General features: G+C 44.0%; 1 protein-coding gene across 2 annotated transcripts in view; it reads right to left on the bottom strand.

Annotated features, from left to right (window-relative positions):
* LOC130130430 (uncharacterized) overlaps positions 1-18,271 on the bottom strand; it is a 30,791-nt gene extending 12,520 nt beyond the window's left edge. The window contains exons 1-5 of one of the 2 annotated variants that reach the window (XM_056300138.1): positions 18,093-18,271; positions 15,009-15,086; positions 14,631-14,720; positions 13,952-14,089; positions 13,727-13,828 (exon numbers count right to left, since the gene is read on the bottom strand). In XM_056300138.1, coding sequence (XP_056156113.1) covers positions 13,727-13,828; positions 13,952-14,089; positions 14,631-14,720; positions 15,009-15,086; positions 18,093-18,153 — 469 coding nt within the window. In that variant the 5' untranslated portion in view covers positions 18,154-18,271. The remainder of the gene's footprint in view (positions 1-13,726; positions 13,829-13,951; positions 14,090-14,630; positions 14,721-15,008; positions 15,087-18,092) is intronic. The other variant, XM_056300137.1, reaches the window with a different exon arrangement.
* Between the last annotated feature and the right edge of the window lie 3,767 nt (positions 18,272-22,038).

The raw sequence follows: 22,038 nt of genomic DNA, 5'->3' as shown, positions 1-22,038 counted from the left end.
ACTCAAATTTGATGAGCTTTGGTCTCGGACTTGACGTGGACTTACCCCCATTAAGACTTGGTCTGCATTCAGTCTCACTTAGGGCGGTCTTCGACCACACAGAACTGTATACGTTATTACATCTTAATGTCCTGGAAGGAAAACGTATGGGGTTTAGTATTCGTGGGTTGGCCTCTTTGATAGATGATAACCAGTGGTGTCTGTTCTCAACTCCTCATCGACTGACTCAACAGGTTAAACTCGTTCATTTTAGAGTTGAAAACTGCAAATGAGTCACTGATCTTTATTATAAGTGTCAGTCAATAGTTATGAGTGGATAACAGCAAAAGAGCAAATTACGATTGAGATCAGTCAGATCAGAGTCAGATACATTTAAGACTCAGATTTTTATGACCATTCAAATTCCTTTTCGCGTTCCATCATAACCAAACAAAATTTCACAAATTCATGAAGTTTAACTTGACAATGATCCAACTCATTGCTGGTGTGCATCATGGCTAATGACTGTCTTAAAATTTTTCATTTGTTGCATGCTTACCTAACAGAACCTGACTTCACCATTTTGGGCAGACATTTTAATCATATATATATATATATATATATATATATATATATATATGTGTGTGTGTGTGTGTGTGTGTGTATATATCAACACAGATACAGGAAAAAAGTTTTAATGCATTGCAGTACAGGCCTGTTTCATGCGTATAGCACTCATCAGCTGCTAATGAGTGCACGACGCACAAAAACAGGCCTGTACTGCAATGCATTAAAACTTTTTTCCTGTATCTGTGTTGATTTTCCGCTCCTCTTTAGTTGAGCACTTATAACACCAGTGATGGTTTCAGAAAAAAACGCTATATATATATATATATATATATATATATATATATATATATATATATATACATATATACACACACACACACACACGCGCGCGCACACACACAAACACACACGCGCGCGCACACACACACACACACACACAGGAACTATGGAACATTCCTCTAAAATTCTGCCCAATGTTTGCATCATTCATAAAACTTTACATAGTACAACATTCATCAATGTTAAGCCCCCTATTTGGTACATGTTGGAATGTAAAATAAATCTTCAGGTTTGTTTTATACCAAATGTAGTGAAAATTGAGGTTGTCAAAATTATTAAACCCCATGTGATTTTTTTGCTTTCAAAACACACCTGACCAATCAATCAGCTTTCAAACAACTCCTGAGCAATCACTCAGCATTGAACTTTACTTAAGGGACTCCAATGAACAGGCCTAGTGGCACTTGATTGAGAGGGACTACTCTTAAATTCTTGGTAAGAAGTAATTTCATCATGCCAAAAAGTAAAAGAAATCAGTCTGGAACTCAGAAAGACAGTAGATGCTCAGCTTAAGGGGAAAGGCTATACTGTTATTTCCAAGCGTTTCACAGTGTCTAGAAAAGCTGTACATTGTATCATTGCAAAGCACAAGGAGACAAATTCTGTGAGAAACAAACCTGGGCATGGTCAAAAGTGCAAGATTTCAAAAACTTTGGAGAGGAAAATAGTCAGATATGTCAACAACAATCCCCGGATCGCTGCCAAGATGATTGTTCCTGAACTGGCCTCTTCTGGACTTGATGTTTCAAGGAAGACTGTTGTGAGGGCTCTTCATCGTGGTGGGCTTTGAGGTCATTGTCCAAGAAAAAGTCCATTGCTCACACAGCGGCACATCAAAGCCAGACTCAAGTTTGCCCGTGAACATTTGAAACATGGGCATGAGTTTTGAAAGTCTGTCCTTTGGTCTGATGAGACTAAACTTGAGCTGTTAGGGCACATGAATGTTGCTTTTGTTTGGTGAAGGAAGGGAGAGGCCTTCAACCCTAAAAACACAGTTGCCATAGTTAAACATGGCGGTGGGAGCACAATGCTGTGGGGCCGTTTTGCTGCTTCAGGCACAGGGAACCTTGTTTGGGTGCATGGGATCATGAAGAAAGAAGATTATGTTGACATTTTGAAGGATAATGTAAAGAACTCTGCTGCCAGTCTAGCTTAAGGTCACTGCTGGGTCTTCCAGCAAGCAGGGACCTGAAGCATACATCCAAGTTGATCCAAAATTTTTTGAAGGACACCAAAATCAAGGTCCTGGAGTGGCCCTCAAAGCCCAGATCTCAATCCTATTGAGAATCTGTGGCGGGAGCTCAAGGTTAATGTCCATGCTCGAAAACCACGCAATTTGGATGAGCTGGATCAATTTGCCATGGAAGAATGGGCTAAGATCCCTCAAGAAACATGTGCCAACCTAGTTAGGAACTACCATAAGAGGTTGTTGTCAGTTGTGAGTCAGAAAGGTTACATTATTGACTATATTAATTGTCAGAGGGCTTATAATTTTGGCCTTGTCATTTTTGTTTTTTCTTATTTCAATTCAGCGCATCAGTAGAATATCTTAATCAAGCTTGGTGGAGATTTTCTCTTTGTTCTTTTGGATGCAATTTAACTATAAACACTTTTGGTTATGGTCAATCCCATGGAAAATTAAGGGTTTTGTTTGATTTCATAAAGGGGGCTAATAATTTTGACCTTAACTGTATATATATATATATATATATATATATATATATATATATATATATATATATATATATATATATATAGCATTTTTTTCTGAAAACCATCAATGGTGTTGATAAAAGTGCTCAACAAATGAGGAGTGGAATATTAAGCTAGATGTAGGAAAAAAAACTGTAATACATTGCAGTACAAGCTTGTTTTGTGCATCACGCACTCATCAGCTGCCAATGTGATTAAAAAAAATTTCTTTCACATTTTATCAACACCATTAACGGTTTCCAGAAGAAAAAAAAACGCTACATACACTACCGTTCAAAAGTTTGGGATCACCCAAACAATTTCGTGTTTTCCATGAAAAGTCACACTTATTCACCACCATATGTTGTGAAATGAATAGAAAATAGAGTCAAGACATTGACAAGGTTAGAAATAATGATTTGTATTTGAAATAAGATTTTTTTTACATCAAACTTTGCTTTCGTCAAAGAATCCTCCATTTGCAGCAATTACAGCATTGCAGACCTTTGGCATTCTAGCTGTTAATTTGTTGAGGTAATCTGGAGAAATTGCACCCCACGCTTCCAGAAGCAGCTCCCACAAGTTGGATTGATTGGATGGGCACTTCTTTGAGCAGATTGAGTTTCTGGAGCATCACATTTGTGGGGTCAATTAAACGCTCAAAATGGCCAGAAAAAGAGAACTTTCATCTGAAACTCGACAGTCTATTCTTGTTCTCAGAAATGAAGGCTATTCCATGCGAGAAATTGCTAAGAAATTGAAGATTTCCTACACCGGTGTGTACTACTCCCTTCAGAGGACAGCACAAACAGGCTCTAACAGGTACTATTTAATGAAGATGCCAGTTGGGGACCTGTGAGGCGTCTGTTTCTCAAACTAGAGACTCTAATGTACTTATCTTCTTGCTCAGTTGTGCAACGCGGCCTCCCACTTCTTTTTCTACTCTGGTTAGAGCCTGTTTGTGCTGTCCTCTGAAGGGAGTAGTACACACCGGTGTAGGAAATCTTCAATTTCTTAGCAATTTCTCGCATGGAATAGCCTTCATTTCTAAGAACAAGAATAGACTGTCGAGTTTCAGATGAAAATTCTCTTTTTCTGGCCATTTTGAGCGTTTAATTGACCCCACAAATGTGATGCTCCAGAAACTCAATCTGCTCAAAGAAGTGCCCATCCAACCAATCCAACTTGTGGGAGCTGCTTCTGGAAGCGTGGGGTGCAATTTCTCCAGATTACCTCAACAAATTAACAGCTAGAATGCCAAAGGTCTGCAATGCTGTAATTGCTGCAAATGGAGGATTCTTTGACGAAAGCAAAGTTTGATGTAAAAAAAATCTTATTTCAAATACAAATCATTATTTCTAACCTTGTCAATGTCTTGACTCTATTTTCTATTCATTTCACAACATATGGTGGTGAATAAGTGTGACTTTTCATGGAAAACACAAAATTGTTTGGGTGATCCCAAACTTTTGAACGGTAGTATATATATATATATATATATATATATATATATATATATATATATATATATATATATATATATAGCCTTGTGGTTGTTTTATTGCAGAGCTTCACTCATTGAGTTGTAGATGACCACATCTCAGAAACACATCCTCACAGGGATGCCCAGGCAGCTGCACAAGTACAAACCATAACACAGCCCCCATTCATTGCTGTTGCTGGTAGCAGCCGGATAAACGAGTGAATGAGCTGGGTTAAGATCAGCTCACTGTTTAGTTTACTCAGGAATATGGCTGCCCTATTCAATACGCATCATTTATTTTCGTTGAGGCTTTGACGCAAAGATTTGAAGATTACCTGCGAACGACGTAAAATATAAACCCTATGAAACAGGGAAACCATATGACCAAGTCAAGAAGATGATCGTGAATAGCCCTGCTCTAGTGCTGTTCGACCCCAACAAGCCTACCATAGTCTCTACAGATGTTTCAGACTATGGGCTAGGTATCATCTTGACTCAGCTGGACAGTACTGGTGAGGAACAGACTGTTGCTTTTGCATCTCGCAGTCTGTCAGACGCTGAAAGAAAATTTTCCATCGTTGAGAAAGAAGCACTGGCCTGCGTCTGGTCTGCTGAGAAATGGCGTACATGGCTCTGAGGAAGGAAATTCCTGTTACGCACCAATCATCAAGCACTTACGACACTCTTGACTACCAAGGGCAATAACCGTGCTGGTCTCCGGATAGCCAGATGGTCTGCTCGCCTGTTGGAGTTTGACTAAGATGTTGAATACAGAACTGGATCTTTGTACTATGTCGCTGACTGTCTATCTAGACTCTCACTTCCCGAGACAGACACTGCATGTGCAAAGAATGTGGTATCCGTTGCAACCATTCTCACTGATCTGAGCGCTGTGTCTGTGGATGACTTCCAGTCCGAGTCAGTGCTCACAATGCTCCATGCACAGATATGGAAAGGCTGGCCCTCACAAAAGAAAGCACTTGAGCCTGACTAACAGCCATTCTTCCTGATCCGCCATGAGCTTGCAGTCATGGATGACTGTATTGTCAGAGGTACTCATCGGTTGCTGGTGCCTGAGTCATTGCAGAAAAGACTCATTGATATCGCTCATGAAACCCACCAAGGCGTTGTGCACACTAAACAACCCCCCAGATAACTGTATTGGTGGCCCAAAATTGACTCCAAGATAGAGACATTGATTAAGAACTGTACAACCTGCAGACAGAATAATAAGTCGGCTGTAACCCATGATGCTCTACTCCAATCCATTCCCCTACCAGGTGCTGCCTGGGAAAAGGTTTCCGTGGACATCATAGGTCCATTTGAGATAGCACCTGCTGATTGCAGAAATGCCATAACACTAGTAGACTACTATAGTAAATGGCCTGAAGTAGCTTTTGCTCCCCGTGCTGACACAGCTACTGTCATGCAGTTCCTGACCACTGTTTTCTCTCGAGAAGGGAATCCAAAAGAACTGGTCAGTGATAATGGACCTCACTTCCTCTCCTTTGAGTTCTCTGACTTTCTCAAAAAGAGGGAAATCAGTCACCTGAGATTTTCAGTTTATTATCCAAGAGCCAATGGAGAAGTTGAGAGATTCAACAGAAGCCTTAAAGACTGCCTACAGACCGCACCAATCCAAGGAAAACCCTGGAAATCATTCCTGAGAATTTACCTGATGGATTACAGAGCAACGCCTCATTCTACGACTGGAGTATCCCCTTCAGAATTGCTCCATGGTCGACGAATGAGAACAAAGCTACAGGTGATGGAGATGCCTGTACCTCTAAAAGATGGACACACTGTGTGTGAAAGAGTGAAGCAAAAACAACTGAAAATGAAAGAATACACAGATGCTCACAGACACGTCAAATCAATCGACTTCCAGTCCGGTGACAAAGTATGGATAAGGAAGCCATGGAAAGTAAAGAAAGGAGAAAAGTTCATAAAACCAAAGACTGTTGTGACAAAGAAAGGCCCAAACACTTACTTGCTGGATGTTGGAAGGATCTGGAACGCCTCACGCTTATCTACACTGCCAGAGCTTAATCCCGGATACTGACTCTGACAGAGCGATGGACTGTACTAAACCAGAGACTGATGAACCACTTGACTCTAACTCTGATAACCAGCTCAGGTTTACCAGGATTAGAAATCCACCTAGCTGGACCAAAGACTTTGTCATGGGAAAGTGGGGAAAAAAATACTGCTGACTAATGTGGGGAGGGAAAAGAAAATGTGAAAAGTGAATGATGTTATTGGGTTACATACATTATTCAGAGTCTAATCCAGCCACTGAGGATGCACAAGCCAGTGCATTCTTAGTGGCGGTCTCAAGCCCGGACAAATGGGGAGGGTTGCGTCAGGAAGGGCATCCGGTGTAAAATCTTTGCCAAATCAAATATGCGGATCATAAATAAGATTTCCATACCAGATCGGTTGAGGCCCGGGTTACCAACGACCACCACCGGTACTGTTAACCAGCAGGGTGCCGGTGGAAACTATGCTACTGTTGGGCGAAGGAGAAGGAGAGGGGGAAGGCATATCCAGAGGCAGCTAGAGAGGAGGAAAGGTAGGCGTGTGGAGGTGAGAGTCGGAACTTTGAATTTTGGCACTATGACTGGTAAAGGGAGAGAGCTGGCTGACATGATGGAAAGAAGAAAGGTAGGCATACTGTGTGTGCAAGAGACCAGGTGGAAGGGGAGTAAGGCCAGGAGTATCGGAGGTGGGTTCAAACTCTTCTACCATGGTGCGAATGGGAGGAGAAATGGGGTAGGGGTAATTCTGAAGAAAGAGTATGTCAAGAGCGTGCTGGAGGTGAAGAAAGTGTCAGTCAGAGTGATGAGTATGAAGCTGGAAATCGAAGGTGTATTGCTGAATGTTATCAGCGCAAATGCCCCGCAAGTTGGGTGTGAGATGGATGAGAAAGAAGAATTCTGGAGTGAATTGGATGACGTGGTGGAGAGGGTTCCCAAGGAGGAGAGTGTGGTGATTGGAGCAGACTTCAATGGACATGTTGGTGAAGGGAACAGAGGTGATGAGGAGGTGATGGGAAGGTATGGAGTCAAGGAGAGAAATGTGGACAGACAGATGGCGGTCAGTTTTGCGAAAAGGATGGAAATGGCTGTGGTGAATACATATTTCAAGAAGAGGGAGGAACACAGGGTGACGTACAAGAGTGGAGGAAAGTGCACACAGGTGGACTATATCTTGTGTAGAAGGCGCAATCTAAAAGGGATTGGAGACTGCAAGGTGGTGACAGGGGAGAACGTAGCTAGGCAGCATCGGATGGTGGTCTGTAGGATGACTTTGGAGACCAAGAACAGGAAGCAAGCGAAGGCACAGCTGAAGATCAAATGGTGGAAGTTGAAGAAGGAAGACTGTTGTGTGGAGTTCAGGCAGGAGTTAAGACAGGCACTGGGTGGTAGTGAAGAGTTGCCAGATGGCTGGGCAACCACTGCAGAAAAAGTGAGGGAGAAAGCTAGGAAGGTACTTGGTGTGTCATCAGGACAGAGGAAGGAAGACAGAGACTTGGTGGTGGAATGATGAAGTACAGCAAAGTATACAGAGGAAGACCGCCACAACACCCCATGGCGTATCTTAAGTCGTTCAAACTGTCTGGCCAGTCGTTTCAGTTTTGGCTCCATGGCACACTGCTCCGCAGGACTCAGCTTGTTACCTCTTTTCACAGCACTGTAGATGGGCCCGATATTGGGATCACTCTTTTGCTGCTCTTTAATCTCACCCCAGCTGTTTCCACTGATTCCTTTTCTGATCGATGCTTGCACTGCAACCCGTACAGCTGGTTCACTTTTTTCTTTCTTCTCACCCGGCCACAAGCATGTGCGCACTTCAGCACTGTACTCATCCATATGAAGTCTTTCCCTGTGGCTTCTTCTTCAGGCTCTTCCCTGGATGGAAGTCTTGACAGGGCGTTTGTGTTTGTATTCAGCCGTCCTGGTTTTTAGCTGACCTCAAAGTTGTACTCTGCCAGCTGCGCTACCCAGCGCTGCTCAACTGTTCCAAGGTTGGCTGTTGCTAGGTAATGTAGCGGGTTGTGATCAGTGATGACTGTAAACTGACAGAACATCAGGTAATCCCTGAATTTTTCGGTTACTGCCCACTTGAGCGCCAGTAGCTCTAACTTGAAGGAGCTGTAGTTGCTGTCGTTCTTTTCTGATCCTCGCAAGCCCCTACTTGCGTAAGCTATGATGCGTTCAGCACCCCCCCCCTCTCTTTTGGCTGAGCACGGCTCCCAAGCCAGGGAGGCTCCCATCGGTGGTGAGGATGAAGGGCAGGCTGAAGTCGGGGTACCTGAGGACTGGTGAAGACATCAAGCACTGCTTCAACTCTTCAAAGGCAACTTGACACTCTTCACTCCAGTTGAGTGGTTCGGTAGCTTTCACTTTATTCCCCTAAACTGCTTTGCCGACCAGTGCATGCAGGGGTTTTGTTAAGTGAGCAAACCTTGGTACAAAACGCCTGTAGTAACTCATGAATCCAAGGACTTGTCTCACTTCTCGTTCACTTTTTGGGGCAGGCCAGGTGTTCAAAGCCTGAACCTTTTCTTCTTCAGCCTGAATTCCCTTTGAGGAAATCACGTGGCCTAAGAACTTGACTTCAGACTTGCGGAGGAAGCACTTGCTCAGCTTTAACTTTAGACTGTGCTGCTTTAGCCTGTTGAACACGCGCTCCAACCTCTCACAGTGACTGTCGAAATCCTGGGAACACGATAATATCGTCAAGGTAGATTAGCAATATATCAAAGGCGAGATCGCCGAGCACCACCCCCATAAGCCGCTGAAAAGTGGCCAGGGCACTGCAGAGCCCGAAAGGCATCCTGGTCCACTCGTACAACCCGAAAGGGGTAGTGACAGCTGTCTTCTCCTGGTCCTTCTCACTAAGAGCCACTTGAAAATACCCTGCTGTTAAATCCAATAATGAGAAAAGCTTTGCGTTGCCTAAGACATCCAGGGATGACTCCACACGTGGTAGCAGATATGCATCCTTGCATGTCACCTGGTTCAGTCTCCTGTAGTCGCAGCAAAAGCAGACACTGTTGTCTTTCTTAATAACTATCACAGCAGGCGACGCCCACTGGCTGCAGCTCTCTCTCAGGACCCCTTGGCCAACAAAATCCGGCACATGCCATTTGAATTCTTGGAAAACCTGTGGTGGGACTCTTCAGTGTCTTTGTTTGATTGGTGGAGCCTCTGCAGTAGGAATGTTGTTTGTCACTGTAGTAGTGTGGCCGTAGTCATTGTCGCTCCTTGAGAACACATCCCTGTGCCTCGCCAACAGTTTGTTGAGCTCTTGAACCTGAGATTGTGTGAGCCCCTCAAAGTTCACTTGTACGGGAACAGGTAGCTACTCCATGCTGCTGTCTGTGGCCTGGATCTTGTTTTGTGTCAACTCTCTGACATGGAGCACTCCGTCATCTTCCTCAAACTCTGTTTCTTTCAGATGAACCTCCTGAGGTTTGTATACAATTGCTACCCTAGCCCTTGGCATTCGTTTTATGGCTCGCTCGCTTGAGTTCAGCACCCTAACTGGAACCTTGCCACCTGTTGCTTTTGCAAGAACAGTAGCAACCAGGAGCCCCTTTGGGAGACTTATTTCTGGTGTGGCCTCCACTAGCACTTGGCACTTCACTTTAGGTGGCACCTTGCAGCGGCCTTCCAGTATCTTCTCGCTGTATGGGGCAATAGTGACTCTCTGTCTCCCAGCCAGTTTGACAAAACCAATCCTGCCACTGGGGCCCATAGACTCAACCTCCTCCTTCACTTGGGGCAACCCCCTCTGGACACCGGCCTCTCCTGTATGTTGATGGTATCTGTCCATCCTCTTCACCCCTTCTCCAGTCGCAAGCAGGGTCTGAAGCTCACTTATGACAATCATGCCAACGATGCCAGGAAGTCCCTTCATCTCTTGCATATCCGGGTTGGTGTCAGTTAGCACAAAGACGCACTTCCCGCGCAGCCTCTTCCCCATACACTCTATGTCCGTTTCCAAGCATCCTAGGACACAAATGTCTAACCCATTCGCTGCACTGAGCTTGACCCAGTTGACTAATGACAGTGTTCTCTCTCCAAAGTGCTTTCTGAAGTGGGATTCGGTAATGGTAGTCACTTCTGACAATTTCTCTTCACACCAGCTATCTTCACTTCAATGGTAAGACAGTCTCCGAAGGCACTTTCTTTGAGGGTGTCAGCTACCTCATCGGTGACCCACTCGGCTGTCCGACTCCCAATCACGGTTGGACCAGGGTTCTTCTGCACATCCCCTGTAGGGCCTTGGTGTGCAGCCTCATCTGCCTTCGGGGTTTGCCTGGGGTAACCACTCTTCTCCCTGTTCCTCTGGTCTGTGGGCAACGTCGACTTATATGACCTGGCTTTCCACAGGTGTAACAGATATACCTTCCCTCGCTGTCCTTTTGAGGTGGCTTCTTAGGATCGTTCTGCTGAGCCTTGACTTTCTCACTGCTGTGTACTGCTTTAAAGAGTTCTTCCCAGCAAGCAGAAATCTTCTGTATAGCGTCATGGAGCATCTCTAGCATAAGAGCGGATGAAGTGTCACCACAGATGACACTGCTGTATGGCCCCTCTGCTACGAGTACCGTTTCTCGGCTCGCTTGGTGCTTGCACTTCCTCCTCCTCAGACCAGGAGATAGCAGCCTGCATCTGCTGGGCAAAAGTCAGGGTCTGGTCCTCTTTAAACGTCCTCTTCATCTCGCATCTTAGGCTGTCATCTCTTAGCCCAAAACCAACTGTTCTTTTAATACCATGTCAGCATCAGGGACATGGCTGGGCTCTCTGTGCTGGATTCGGTTCAGCTTTTCTTGTAGGTCATATGCATAGGAGCGCACTTTGGCTCCTGGCATTTGTTTTCTGTTATAGAATTCCTTTAGCCTTGTGCCAATGGGGACTTTATTTCTGGAGGACTTCAAAGATCTCGTTAACATCTTTCTCGTTTCCTTTAAGCATGAACTTCACAGTTGCTCTTGTCTCATATTTTAAGTGCTGTTTGATGAGTTCCACATGATCCTCTTCAGGTACCTACATGACCCGGAATGCAGACTCCATGGATGTAACCCATTCTTCAATGTTAAGTTCATCATGCTTTCCAGGTATGTAAGTATGTGGATGCCTATCCTGCTGAACAGAGTGGTTAGTACGTTACACCCTATAAGATATCATGAGGTGGGTTTCACGCTAAGATATATGACAAAGCGACCCCTGACGTGTAGAGTGTTTGCTGTGCTATGGGTCTAACTCAGCATAACCCTCCCTCCCCAGAACTAACAGGACAGTTGAGACGCCCCTACTCCAAGGTAAGTACACAACTCCAAAATACTTATAAACCCCCAGGTAAGTACTGTAATAAGCCCTAAACTCCAAACACAGTAAGGATGAATCAATAGGCAACAACAGTTTAGTATTAATTAAATGTAATACTATAGAACGATAATAGCAACATAAATAAATAAATGAAATGCGAAAAAAATCCAAAAACAAAAAGAGTTTGGCTTTCTTTGTATACACAGTATCTGTTGGTATACACAATATCAACAAAACCAAATGAGAAACTCACTCTAAATGTTGAGTATCAAAACCAATGAATGTTCAAAGATAAACAGTTCAGTTCGTTTTTTAACAAAGTCTAGTAATGAGTAATAACGAAACTGACACAAATACCAGTCTGATGAATCCTGGGCACACGAGATGAGCCGCTGGAGAGACGACTATATGGCAGGGCAAACCACGTGACGTGCGTGTAGTCTACGTGACTCACTGTAGAAGTTCGATGGCGCCAACAGCAATGCAATGCGTTCAATGTTCACACTGCTCTTGAAATAACTTTCACTCAGGCAAGCAACCTTCCGTCACAAAACTAAAAAAAGACACGACTGTCCTCTCTTCTCAGCATCCAACAGTTCATCCTAACGCACGCAGTCCCAGTATTGAGAACTAACGAGCCACTACGACCAGTGAGCTAGCTAGCTTCACTGACAAAGAGACTAACGTTAGTACTATAAACTAATCCAGTACGGTACTAAGCTACTGCTGGGTACTCCGCGTACAGTCCGTGTCTGTCTCTCTCTAGATTTCGTATTTCTATTAGAAAAAAATTTGTACAGCGATCCACACACAGCCGCAGCGCTCTCGCACACCGCCTCTCTCTTTCCCCCGGTGTGTTAGAGAGCCTCACTCTGATTGGCTATAATGGAGGACGCTTGCCTGATACTAACCCTATCATATACGACTATACTCAGAACAGTTGCATAAACTACAGGTAGGTTAACCTACCGTGGTATTTTATATGTCAAACCTCACCACCAATAACTTAACACATCAAACTATGTCATTTCAGTAGCAATGCTGTCACACTAAACCACAGTTTGATCAAATATGATTTTTACATGGTTACAAGCCAACCAAAGCCAATTATAATATCAATGTCCTGGCTTTTCCTAAAAACAGGATAGCCCAAAGCTAATTTCCTTCCAGTTGCAGGTTGGACCTCAACTCCGTCTGACTAGATCTCTTAAGAGCCCTTAAAACTTCTTGTAAAAAACTTACTATGATAAATAACATAATGGTTGGGTTCTTTAATAATTGTAAAAACCTCTGGAATAGGGCGGAATTTGAAAGGACTATGCTGTTCACTGCTAACACGTTTCTCTATTTTCTGTTTCAGGATTAAGCATTATAGAAATTGTAAATCGGTTTTTTTAAACGGTTTTTTTATTTTACCTCCAGTCATTTCCTGTTTTATTTCACTGATATTCCGAAGTCTGACACTTGTGCGGTGTCGTGATTGTTTTCTTCCCTCACACACACACACACACACACACACACACACACACACACACACACACACACACACACAATATATATATATATATATGTATAAAATCCAGTGATTCAAGTAATTTTTAATCAGAATAATTAAATTAAAATTTTAATTAGGTCTAATTAAAAAAGTATATGAATCACTGGATTATTTTGCTCCTTATTTGTTGAGCACTTTCCCTACCATGGAGTTTTTAACAAAGTTTTATATATATACATACACACACACACACACACACACACACACACACACACACACACACACACACACACACACACACACACACACACACACACACACACACACACACACACCGACCAGCCAAAACATTACAACCGCTGACAGGTAAGTGAATAACATTGATTATCTCGTTACAATGGCACTGTCAAGAGGTGGGATCTATTAGGCAGCAAGTGAACAGTCAGTCCTTGAAGTTGATGTGTTGGAAGCAGGAAAAATGGGCAAGTGTAAGGATCTGAGTGACTGACAAGGGCCAAATTGTGATTGATGGCTAGACAACTGGGTCAGAGCATCTCCAAAATGGCAGGTCTTGTGGGGTGTTCCCGGTATGCAGTGGTCAGTACCTACCAAAACTGGTCCAAGGAAGAACAACTGGTGAACCAGTGACAGGGTCATGGGTGCCCAAGGCTCATTGATGCCCATGGGAGCGAAGGCTAGCCCATCTGGTCAGATCCCACAGATGAGCTACTGTAGGTCAAATTGCTGAAAAAAGTGAAGGCTGGCTATGATAGACAGGTGTCAGAACACAGTGCATCACAGCTTGCTCATCAAATTACATTTTGACCTCACCTGACATCTCATTCTTCATAGAGGGTCCAGAGGAGTTATCATTCTTTGCTGAATGTCCATCCTTAGTAGGGACTGGTGTCTCTGTGGTATTTTTACCCACGTCTGTGATAAAATGTGAGAAATTTAAAACAATCATGTGTGCAACATGGAAGAGTTTCACCACTACACAGCCTACAATTCACACAGCAGGTGTTTATTGCTCCACCGGTGACTATTATAACTTACCTACAGGGAGAGCCTGAGTTCCACTGTCTTTGGGTGGAGATGGGGATGGTGTGACCAAGTTTGTTAGAGTTGTTGATCCCAACTGGGCTCTAACAGTCGTGTTCAACGTACTGCGCTCTTGGATTTTTTCTTGCGTATCTGAAATGCCACCAACCAAAGCACAAACTATATTGAGTGACGTAGTTCGGGCCTTAGCATTGATATGTTGACGTAAATATGTGTGCTGATGGGAAAACTGCACATCAGCCACTATATTATGTCTTTACAACACACCACATCTGCATATGAATAACCCTTACTAACGTCCAATTATGTGTTCAAGTCTCCCTCCATAAAACAGACTGGCTGACAGGCAGAAAGAATGATTAATTGACATGTGGCAGACATTGACAGGTAGATAGACAGACTGATTAACGGGCGGACAGACTGATTGATAGGTAGATAGACTGACTGATTGATGGGCGGACAGACTGATTGACAGGTAGATAGACAGAATGATTGACAGGCAGACAGACTGATTGACAGGTAGACAGACAGACTGATTGATGGGCAGACAGACAGATTGACAGGTAGATAGACAGAATGATTAACGGGCAGACAGACTGATTGACAGGTGGACAAAAACACCCCAAGACAGGGGTTTGCATGCATATGGGTCCAATACAAACACAGGACAGACCAGATCGTCCTTCATCGGCTGGGGCTTTGTTGACAGCGGGTGACCTGGTGGCAGAGGGTGCTGAGGTCTGTGATAACAACACTGCACCAGCTGCAAACGCAAACAAAGGGGAAAAATTTATGATTCGAAAAGTTCGCAAAAGATCAATGAAGTAAAAATGAGGTCATAATTCCCAATTTGCCATTTGACCCTTCATACAGCAGATATATACATAAGTTTTATATCACAGCAGTATGATTTAGGCAAGTGGCTATAAAAAAAATGTCACGAATCACATTTCCTTAGTTTGGATAATGTGTTAGGGTATCGGCAGACCACAGGAAATGTACCAAATATTAACATGTATATGAGGTAAAATGAATTTAGTGGTTTACTCACTTGGTGGCAAGGTATTTGGCGTTGCTTCCTTTGGCTCTGATATGAGTGGTGCTTCATCATTTGTTTGATCTGAAACAACTATGAAGAGGGGACAGAAGTGAATTTCGGACCATCTCCTCACAGTACCCGTGCCATGCCTGTTGGCATCTTAACCAACTCAGCAATGCACTACTGAGTAAGAAAAAAGTAATACACCAACCGGTATTTACCACCAAAGATCTCAAAATCATGCACCTTTGGATTTGGGTTTGGACAGAGCAGCCTGTGGGTCGCATCTTAAATCCATTTGAAAGGAACTTAGCTTTTAGAAATGGGTTTGTGCAATGCTTTATTGGCTCATGGGACTTATTCTTATTTTCATTATTATTATTATACTTATTATCTTATTATTATGACACGGTGGCACAATGGTTAGCACGGTCGCCTCACAGCAAGAAAGTCCTGGGTTTGAATCCTGGGGTTGTCCAACCTTGGGGGTCATCCCAGGTTGTCCTCTGGGTGGAATTTGCATGTTGTCCCCATGTCTGTGTGGGTTTCCTCCAGGGGCTCCGGTTTCCTCTCACAGTCCAAAGACATGTAGGTCAGGTGAATCAGTCGTACTAAATTGTCCCTAGGTGTGTATGTGTGAGAGAGAGAGAGAGAGAGAGAGAGAGAGAGAGAGAGAGAGAGAGAGAGAGAGAGAGAGAGAGAGAGAGAGAGAGAGAGAGAGAGAGAGAGAGAGCCAGCCCTGTGATGGCCTGGTGGCCTGTCCAGGGTGTCTCCCTGCCTTCCACCCAATGACTGCTGGGATAGGCTCCAGCATCCCGTGACCCGAATTCGGATAAGCGGCTTGGATACTGGATGGATGGATGGATGGATGGATGGATGGATGGATGGATGGGACTTATTCTTGCCCGCACGACCAGTCGGGGAATGCCTGAGACTTTGTCTTTAAAATCTGAGGTCCTAACACTCACAATGCCACTGTTGCCCCCTGCGATAGACATGTGCACCGGGTGTGGTCAGTCGGTATAAAGATGTCTTTGTAGATCCCATCATCCTCATCAGCTTTACAACACACCAGTGGACAGCTTAGTGAAATGAAATCTGTCTATAACGATCATGGATGACTAGACTCGCTAGCCCTTGGCTAATGGGACTGGTTAACATAGTCACCCGTGGTGCAGGAAACCCAGGTTCACGTCCCGGCTGCAGTGGTTCCCTGCTGCTCCCTGGATTTGTTACATGGCCATCGACTACAGGTTGGTGCACATCTGGTGCTGAATAAGTTTTTCCATGCAAGATTCTTGTGACAGTTGTGGCCCTGGCACGTCGCAGCTGAACAAAAGTTGCAAAGGCCAAACTCATTTGATATGGTTTGTAATTCCTCTATGATATCTACGGAACAAAAGTGCTTTCATCATAGACTAAAAAAGAAAGTCTTCATTCCTGTCTGTGTAAAAGTTTTCATCGGAAGGTCACATATTTAGCCCTATTCAGTCACAACATATTTGCATTGTTCCTGTTTGGCACAGTTTAAAAGGCTAATGTCTGACACAAAGTCGAGCCCTGTCAAAGTGTCAGATCAGGGATGATAAATCAAAATGGCGGTGGTCACTCTTACAAGTCGGGGTGGATATCCTTTGTTTGCAGGCCGGAGCAGTGTGAAGCTGCTTCCTGTCTAGGACAGACTATTGTTGTCCCCTGGCCCTCGTCGCTAAAGAGCCAAACAGCACTTCCTGTCTTCACTGCTGTCAGCTGTGATTTGGTCGGACCCCTGTTTCAAATTTCCCCCATTTCACACCATGGGGGATGTAGAAGATGTGACCCTCAGGTTTTATAGCTGCAACCACATGCGGCTCTGTCTCGCTTTATTAGCCTCATTGGAGGAGTCAGCACTCGGCCCTGCCCTCTTGCTTCTTACAAATACGGTGACCCTCGCCACTAAGGTATGACAATGTGGATCAAAATGTCAAAATTTTCCTTTTGCGGGTCATCGAATGAGGCTGTCGGACACATCGAGCTATGTGGGGATATGAAGATGCCTCCGCCACTTGACAGACTGATATTCCCAAACATTTAGGAGGCAAAGATCTTAGGTGGGAGTTCACTAACTGTGGTGTTGGGGGTGGGGGTCCTCCAGAAGTTTACAGCTAAATGCTGGAAGCAGATTTGTCGCCGTTGGGGACGTTCAAGTCTTGATGCAGAGACCCCTCTTCCCTGTGAGAGAGGGAGCACTTTGATTCCCACTGGCTATCTGCTGCTCCGATCGCCTATCTCGCCATTGCAGAGGAGTTAAAGGTTGTCTTGGACGAGTGCCCAGGTTGGTACGAGCAAAACAAACAATCACAAGCCCCCCTTCTCTATTCCCTTCCTTCCAACCAAGTAACCACAATCATTTGTCACCTCTTGATGTGTTTTCTCCTCACGGCGTTTCAGTTATAACCCCTCTCTTTTTGACTATGAAGGAAAAAAAATTCTGATTTTGGCCCAATTTTCTACTCCATAAATGGTTATGGCATGTGAACACACACACACACAAAGTTTATCGCAGCTTGGGCAAACGGAAACACACACTTAACGCTAGATGCCTCCAAGGTAATGTTCAAAGAGTGAGTGGGTCTCTCAGATAACACCGTTACTCCATTATCTTTGCACATACCGGAAAAAATAACTCAGAGGCCTTAAATAGCTATCAATTATGCCATCGAAAACATAAAAATCTTTTAGTATTAACAGTTCCTGACAAAAAAGTCATCTCCAATTCAAGAATTAAGCCTTAAAGAACTTTACCCATTCCCCAGTAATATTATAGACTGCACAGATGTCTTCTTAGTTGCATGAGTTGGTGCTGTGTGTTGGAAAAGAAAGGGTCATGATCGATTTGTTTAAAATCCCGTTCCCAGCTCTTACGAGGTGCATCTTAAAAAAGGTCCCAAGCCTGGTGGGTTGATCCTGGTTTGAGAAAAGTGGACAGCAGCATCCGAGTTCAACGTCGGCTCTTAATACTGTGTATCCAAACCATGTAATGCTGTCCTCGGTCACACCGATAATCTACAGCAAACCCTGGAGTCCTAGAAAAGAGATTTAAAACGGCTTCTTTACCTGTTGGGATGAGCTGGAGAGTCACCAGGAGAGCAAGAGGGAGAAACCTGACGGTCTTCATGGCCTTTTTTTTAATTTTTTTTTATTTTTTTTATTTTAACAGTGGAAAGCCCGTGTGCGTCCCTCCTCGGGCCAGAGCTGAGCAGTCAGTGGAGAAGGTGTCCGAGCCTGGGCAGTGTCCGCCTCTGGGGTTTATTTTGGCACTTCCTTTCTATGGAGAACAGGGGGGGGGGTGTGGGTGGGTGTCTTTCTGAGTCCGTGCGACAAGAACTAAACTTTCAGGACTGACTTTTTTTGTTTTTAACCACAAGTTTTCTGACCCGATTCCTTCGTATGACCTGATCTTTTCTTCCTGTCATCACATTGCAGGGCCAGCATGACCAGTATGACCAGTTGGTCAATATCTGAGACTCCAAAGGTGGCTGCTGAGTAGTTTCATCTTTTTTTTAGTCATCATCATTAGGGTTGTTATGGATATTACTACTATGTTGAAGAAGTAGGCTATGATTTCAAATTGATACAAAGGGTCATCATCATGAGGTTGTAGGACTTTGGTCTCAAGTCTCGTCTTGGACTTCACAGCATGATGACCCGGACTCCACTTGCTGTCGGAAAGCGCAGACTTGTGATAATTTTTTTCAAGCACAAGAGTTTGATATCCATTTCACTTTGTTAAAAGTCCCCCCCTTTTTTTTCTCCCCAATTATATCCGACCAATTACCCCACTCTTCTGAGCCGTCCCAGTCGCTCCCCTCTGCCGATCTGGGGAGGGCTGCAGACGACCACATGCCTCCTCCGATACATGTGGAGTCGCCAGCTGCTTCTTTTCACCTGACAGAGAGGAGTTTCACGCATGGGAGGATCACGCTATTCCCCCAAGTTCCCCCTTCCCCCTGAACAGGTGCCCCGACCGACCAGGGGTTGTGCTGTGACCAGGATACATACCCACATCCGGCTTCCCACCCGCAGACACGGCTAACTGTGTCTGTAGGGATGCCTGACCAAGCCGGAGGTAGTCAACGGAATAGACCGCTACGCTACCCAGACGCCCTTAAAGTTTTTTTAAAATGAAAATCAAACCTCCCCTGAGGAGAACAATGAAGTGCGATCTGTTTCTTTTTTCATTATGATTAATCTATGACTCTGCAGCATTAGAAAATTGGAATCTGAACCATTCTTTGCTTGGTGAAGGGGGAAAAAAAGCCTAGATCAGTTTTACAGTGGAATGACATCTTGATGTTTACTATGATAGTAGACTACAGCTACAGTCATGGTGTTTAATTGGACATGCACTGTCCTGGTGTATGCTTTGACTCCATGGTCCCGAGTTAGACTCGCCACTTACAGTCTTTTAGACTTGATTCAAATTTGATGAGCTGGTCTCGGACTTGACGTGGACTTACCCCCATTAAGACTTGGTCTGCATTCAGTCTCACTTAGGGCGGTCTTCGACCACACAGAACTGTATACGTTATTACATCTTAATGTCCTGGAAGGAAGACGTATGGGGTTTAGTATTCGTGGGTTGGCCTCTTTGATAGATGATAACCAGTGGTGTCTGTTCTCAACTCCTCATCGACTGACTCAACAGGTTAAACTCGTTCATTTTAGAGTTGAAAACTGCAAATGAGTCACTGACCTTTATTATAAGTGTCAGTCAATAGTTATGAGTGGATAACAGCAAAAGAGCAAATTACAATTGAGATCAGTCAGATCAGAGTCAGATACATTTAAGACTCAGATTTTTATGACCATTCAAATTCCTTCTCATGTTCCATCATAACCAAACAAAATTTCACAAATTCATTAAGTTTAACTTGACAATGATCGACTCATTGCCAGTGTGCATCATGGCTAATGACTGTCTTAAAATATTTCATTTGTTGCATGCTTACCTAACAGAACCTGACTTTACCATTATGGGCAGAAATTTCTATCATATATATATATATATATATATATATATATATAGTTTTATTGCAGAGCTTCACTCATTGAGTTGTAGATGACCACATCTCAGAAACGCAACCTCACAGGGATGCCCAGGCAGCTGCACAAGTACAAACCATAACACGGCCCCCATTCATTGTTGTTGCTGGTAGCAGCCGGATAAATGTGTGAATGAGCTGGGTTAAGATCAGCTCACTGTTTAGTTTACTCAGGAATATGGCTGCCCTATTCAATATGCATCAATTATTTTCGTTGAGGCTTTGACGCAAAGACTTGAAGATTACCTGCGAACGACGTAAAATATAAACCCTATGAAACAGGGAAACCATATCTTTGTTATTGGATTATAACTGACACTTTCAACTTTGGCTACCCATTCCCTTGATTTACTGTCGCTGCTGCCTTCACATTTGCATTGAATAGGCTAGTCATTCTATCAACCCAACACATGATTAACACGTTATTATCTTACCTTTACACTAATAAAATGTATACCCTGAACTGTATACCCTCACAGATATATATGTATGTCCATTTAATACTCAATCACGTTCATAATGTTTCATTTTAGGAGAGGGCCGTTTATTCAACTTTTTATCCATTCACTCAGATGAAAATTGAGTGGATGTAGACGAGAGAGGCAAACGTCCAAAAGCTGATTCAAACCCGCAGCGCTGGAGCTACTTGTGTTAATTAAAGTTGACTGAGTCACCAAGGAACACCTTAATATTCTCAATTATGTTACAAACGGACACCTGTTGTGTTTAATATATGATCTATACATTATCAGTCTGAGTAAAAAGACTTCCGTAGAAGCTGCAATCCTGAAGATTTGCATGAAGTGTTAAAGTTGTTCTTCATACCAACCATCACTGATGTATTTAAGAGAAAAACTAATCCATGAATATCCAAATCATACATACTTTCACCTGTTAATGAATTGTAGTTAATAACGAACTGTTGTCCCAGTTATTCCAGCCTCCAGTCGGGGAGGTTTTAGACCTGAAACAACAGGTAAATATAATTATAAACAGGGATGCCAATTGTCACGCATCTGACTTGAGTGTCACGCTTGCAGGCTGTCTTCACGCTTCCACAACACTAAGGCAAATATCACGCCAAACCACTGCGACAGCTACAGACGGACAGGCGAACGTACAAGTCTCTCTGGTATAGTAATGGTTAAACCAAGCGAACGACTTTGACTCTAGAAGACAGCTGAGTGTTCGAAAACTGGGTCTTTTAATGTGGGTGTTTCCATGGAGATGCATCTTAAACTACTCTCTGATTGTTGCGCGATGCTTATCTCCGTGTTGAATACATGCTCTGTAAACAGCCCGCTAGCTCACGTTAGCTCTCCAACGTGCACGGCAGAGAGAAGAATGAAAGCGGACGCGCGCAAAATTAAAAATAGTGTAACGTGCATGGATAAGAAGACACGCTGGCCGCTGGCTGGCGGGTCTGACCCTTTAGTCGAGCGGTTAGCGATGTCTCCTGCGGTGCGGGCGATACGGGTTCGCTTCCTGGCCGCGGCAGTTCCTGTGGTTGCGTTGTCCCCTGAATTCGCTACAATATATAGATATACCTATCTATATATATCCATCCAGTAGAACTGGTTGGATCTGAGGACGTGATTAAGAACCACTGACATACATCCCAGGTATTTCTTCAACTGTACTGTATCCGCGGTTCAACATACAGAAAGCAGTGACCGTTGTCAAACACAGCAAACTTGTCCTCGATGAACCAACAAACCCGCCTGAGTTGGGAACTGCGGTGTTACGTCACAAAGAAGCTTCGCTGTCTCACGGCCAACACAGACAAACAGGGGGCTCAGCGACAGCGAGACACTCAGGGCGGATCCCGGTCCCGATCCTGTTTCCGGCCGGACCACACCACTGCGAGACCGGGGCAGACCGGGGAATCCCACAGTTCCTCTGTCTTTTAATCTCCAATCAGGGGGTAGGTTAACCTACCGTGGTATTTTACATGTCAG

Source organism: Lampris incognitus, chromosome 20 (assembly GCF_029633865.1).
Source record: "Lampris incognitus isolate fLamInc1 chromosome 20, fLamInc1.hap2, whole genome shotgun sequence".
Classification (NCBI taxonomy): Eukaryota; Metazoa; Chordata; class Actinopteri; order Lampriformes; family Lampridae; genus Lampris; species Lampris incognitus.
This window is presented reverse-complemented; position numbering and strand designations above follow the sequence as displayed.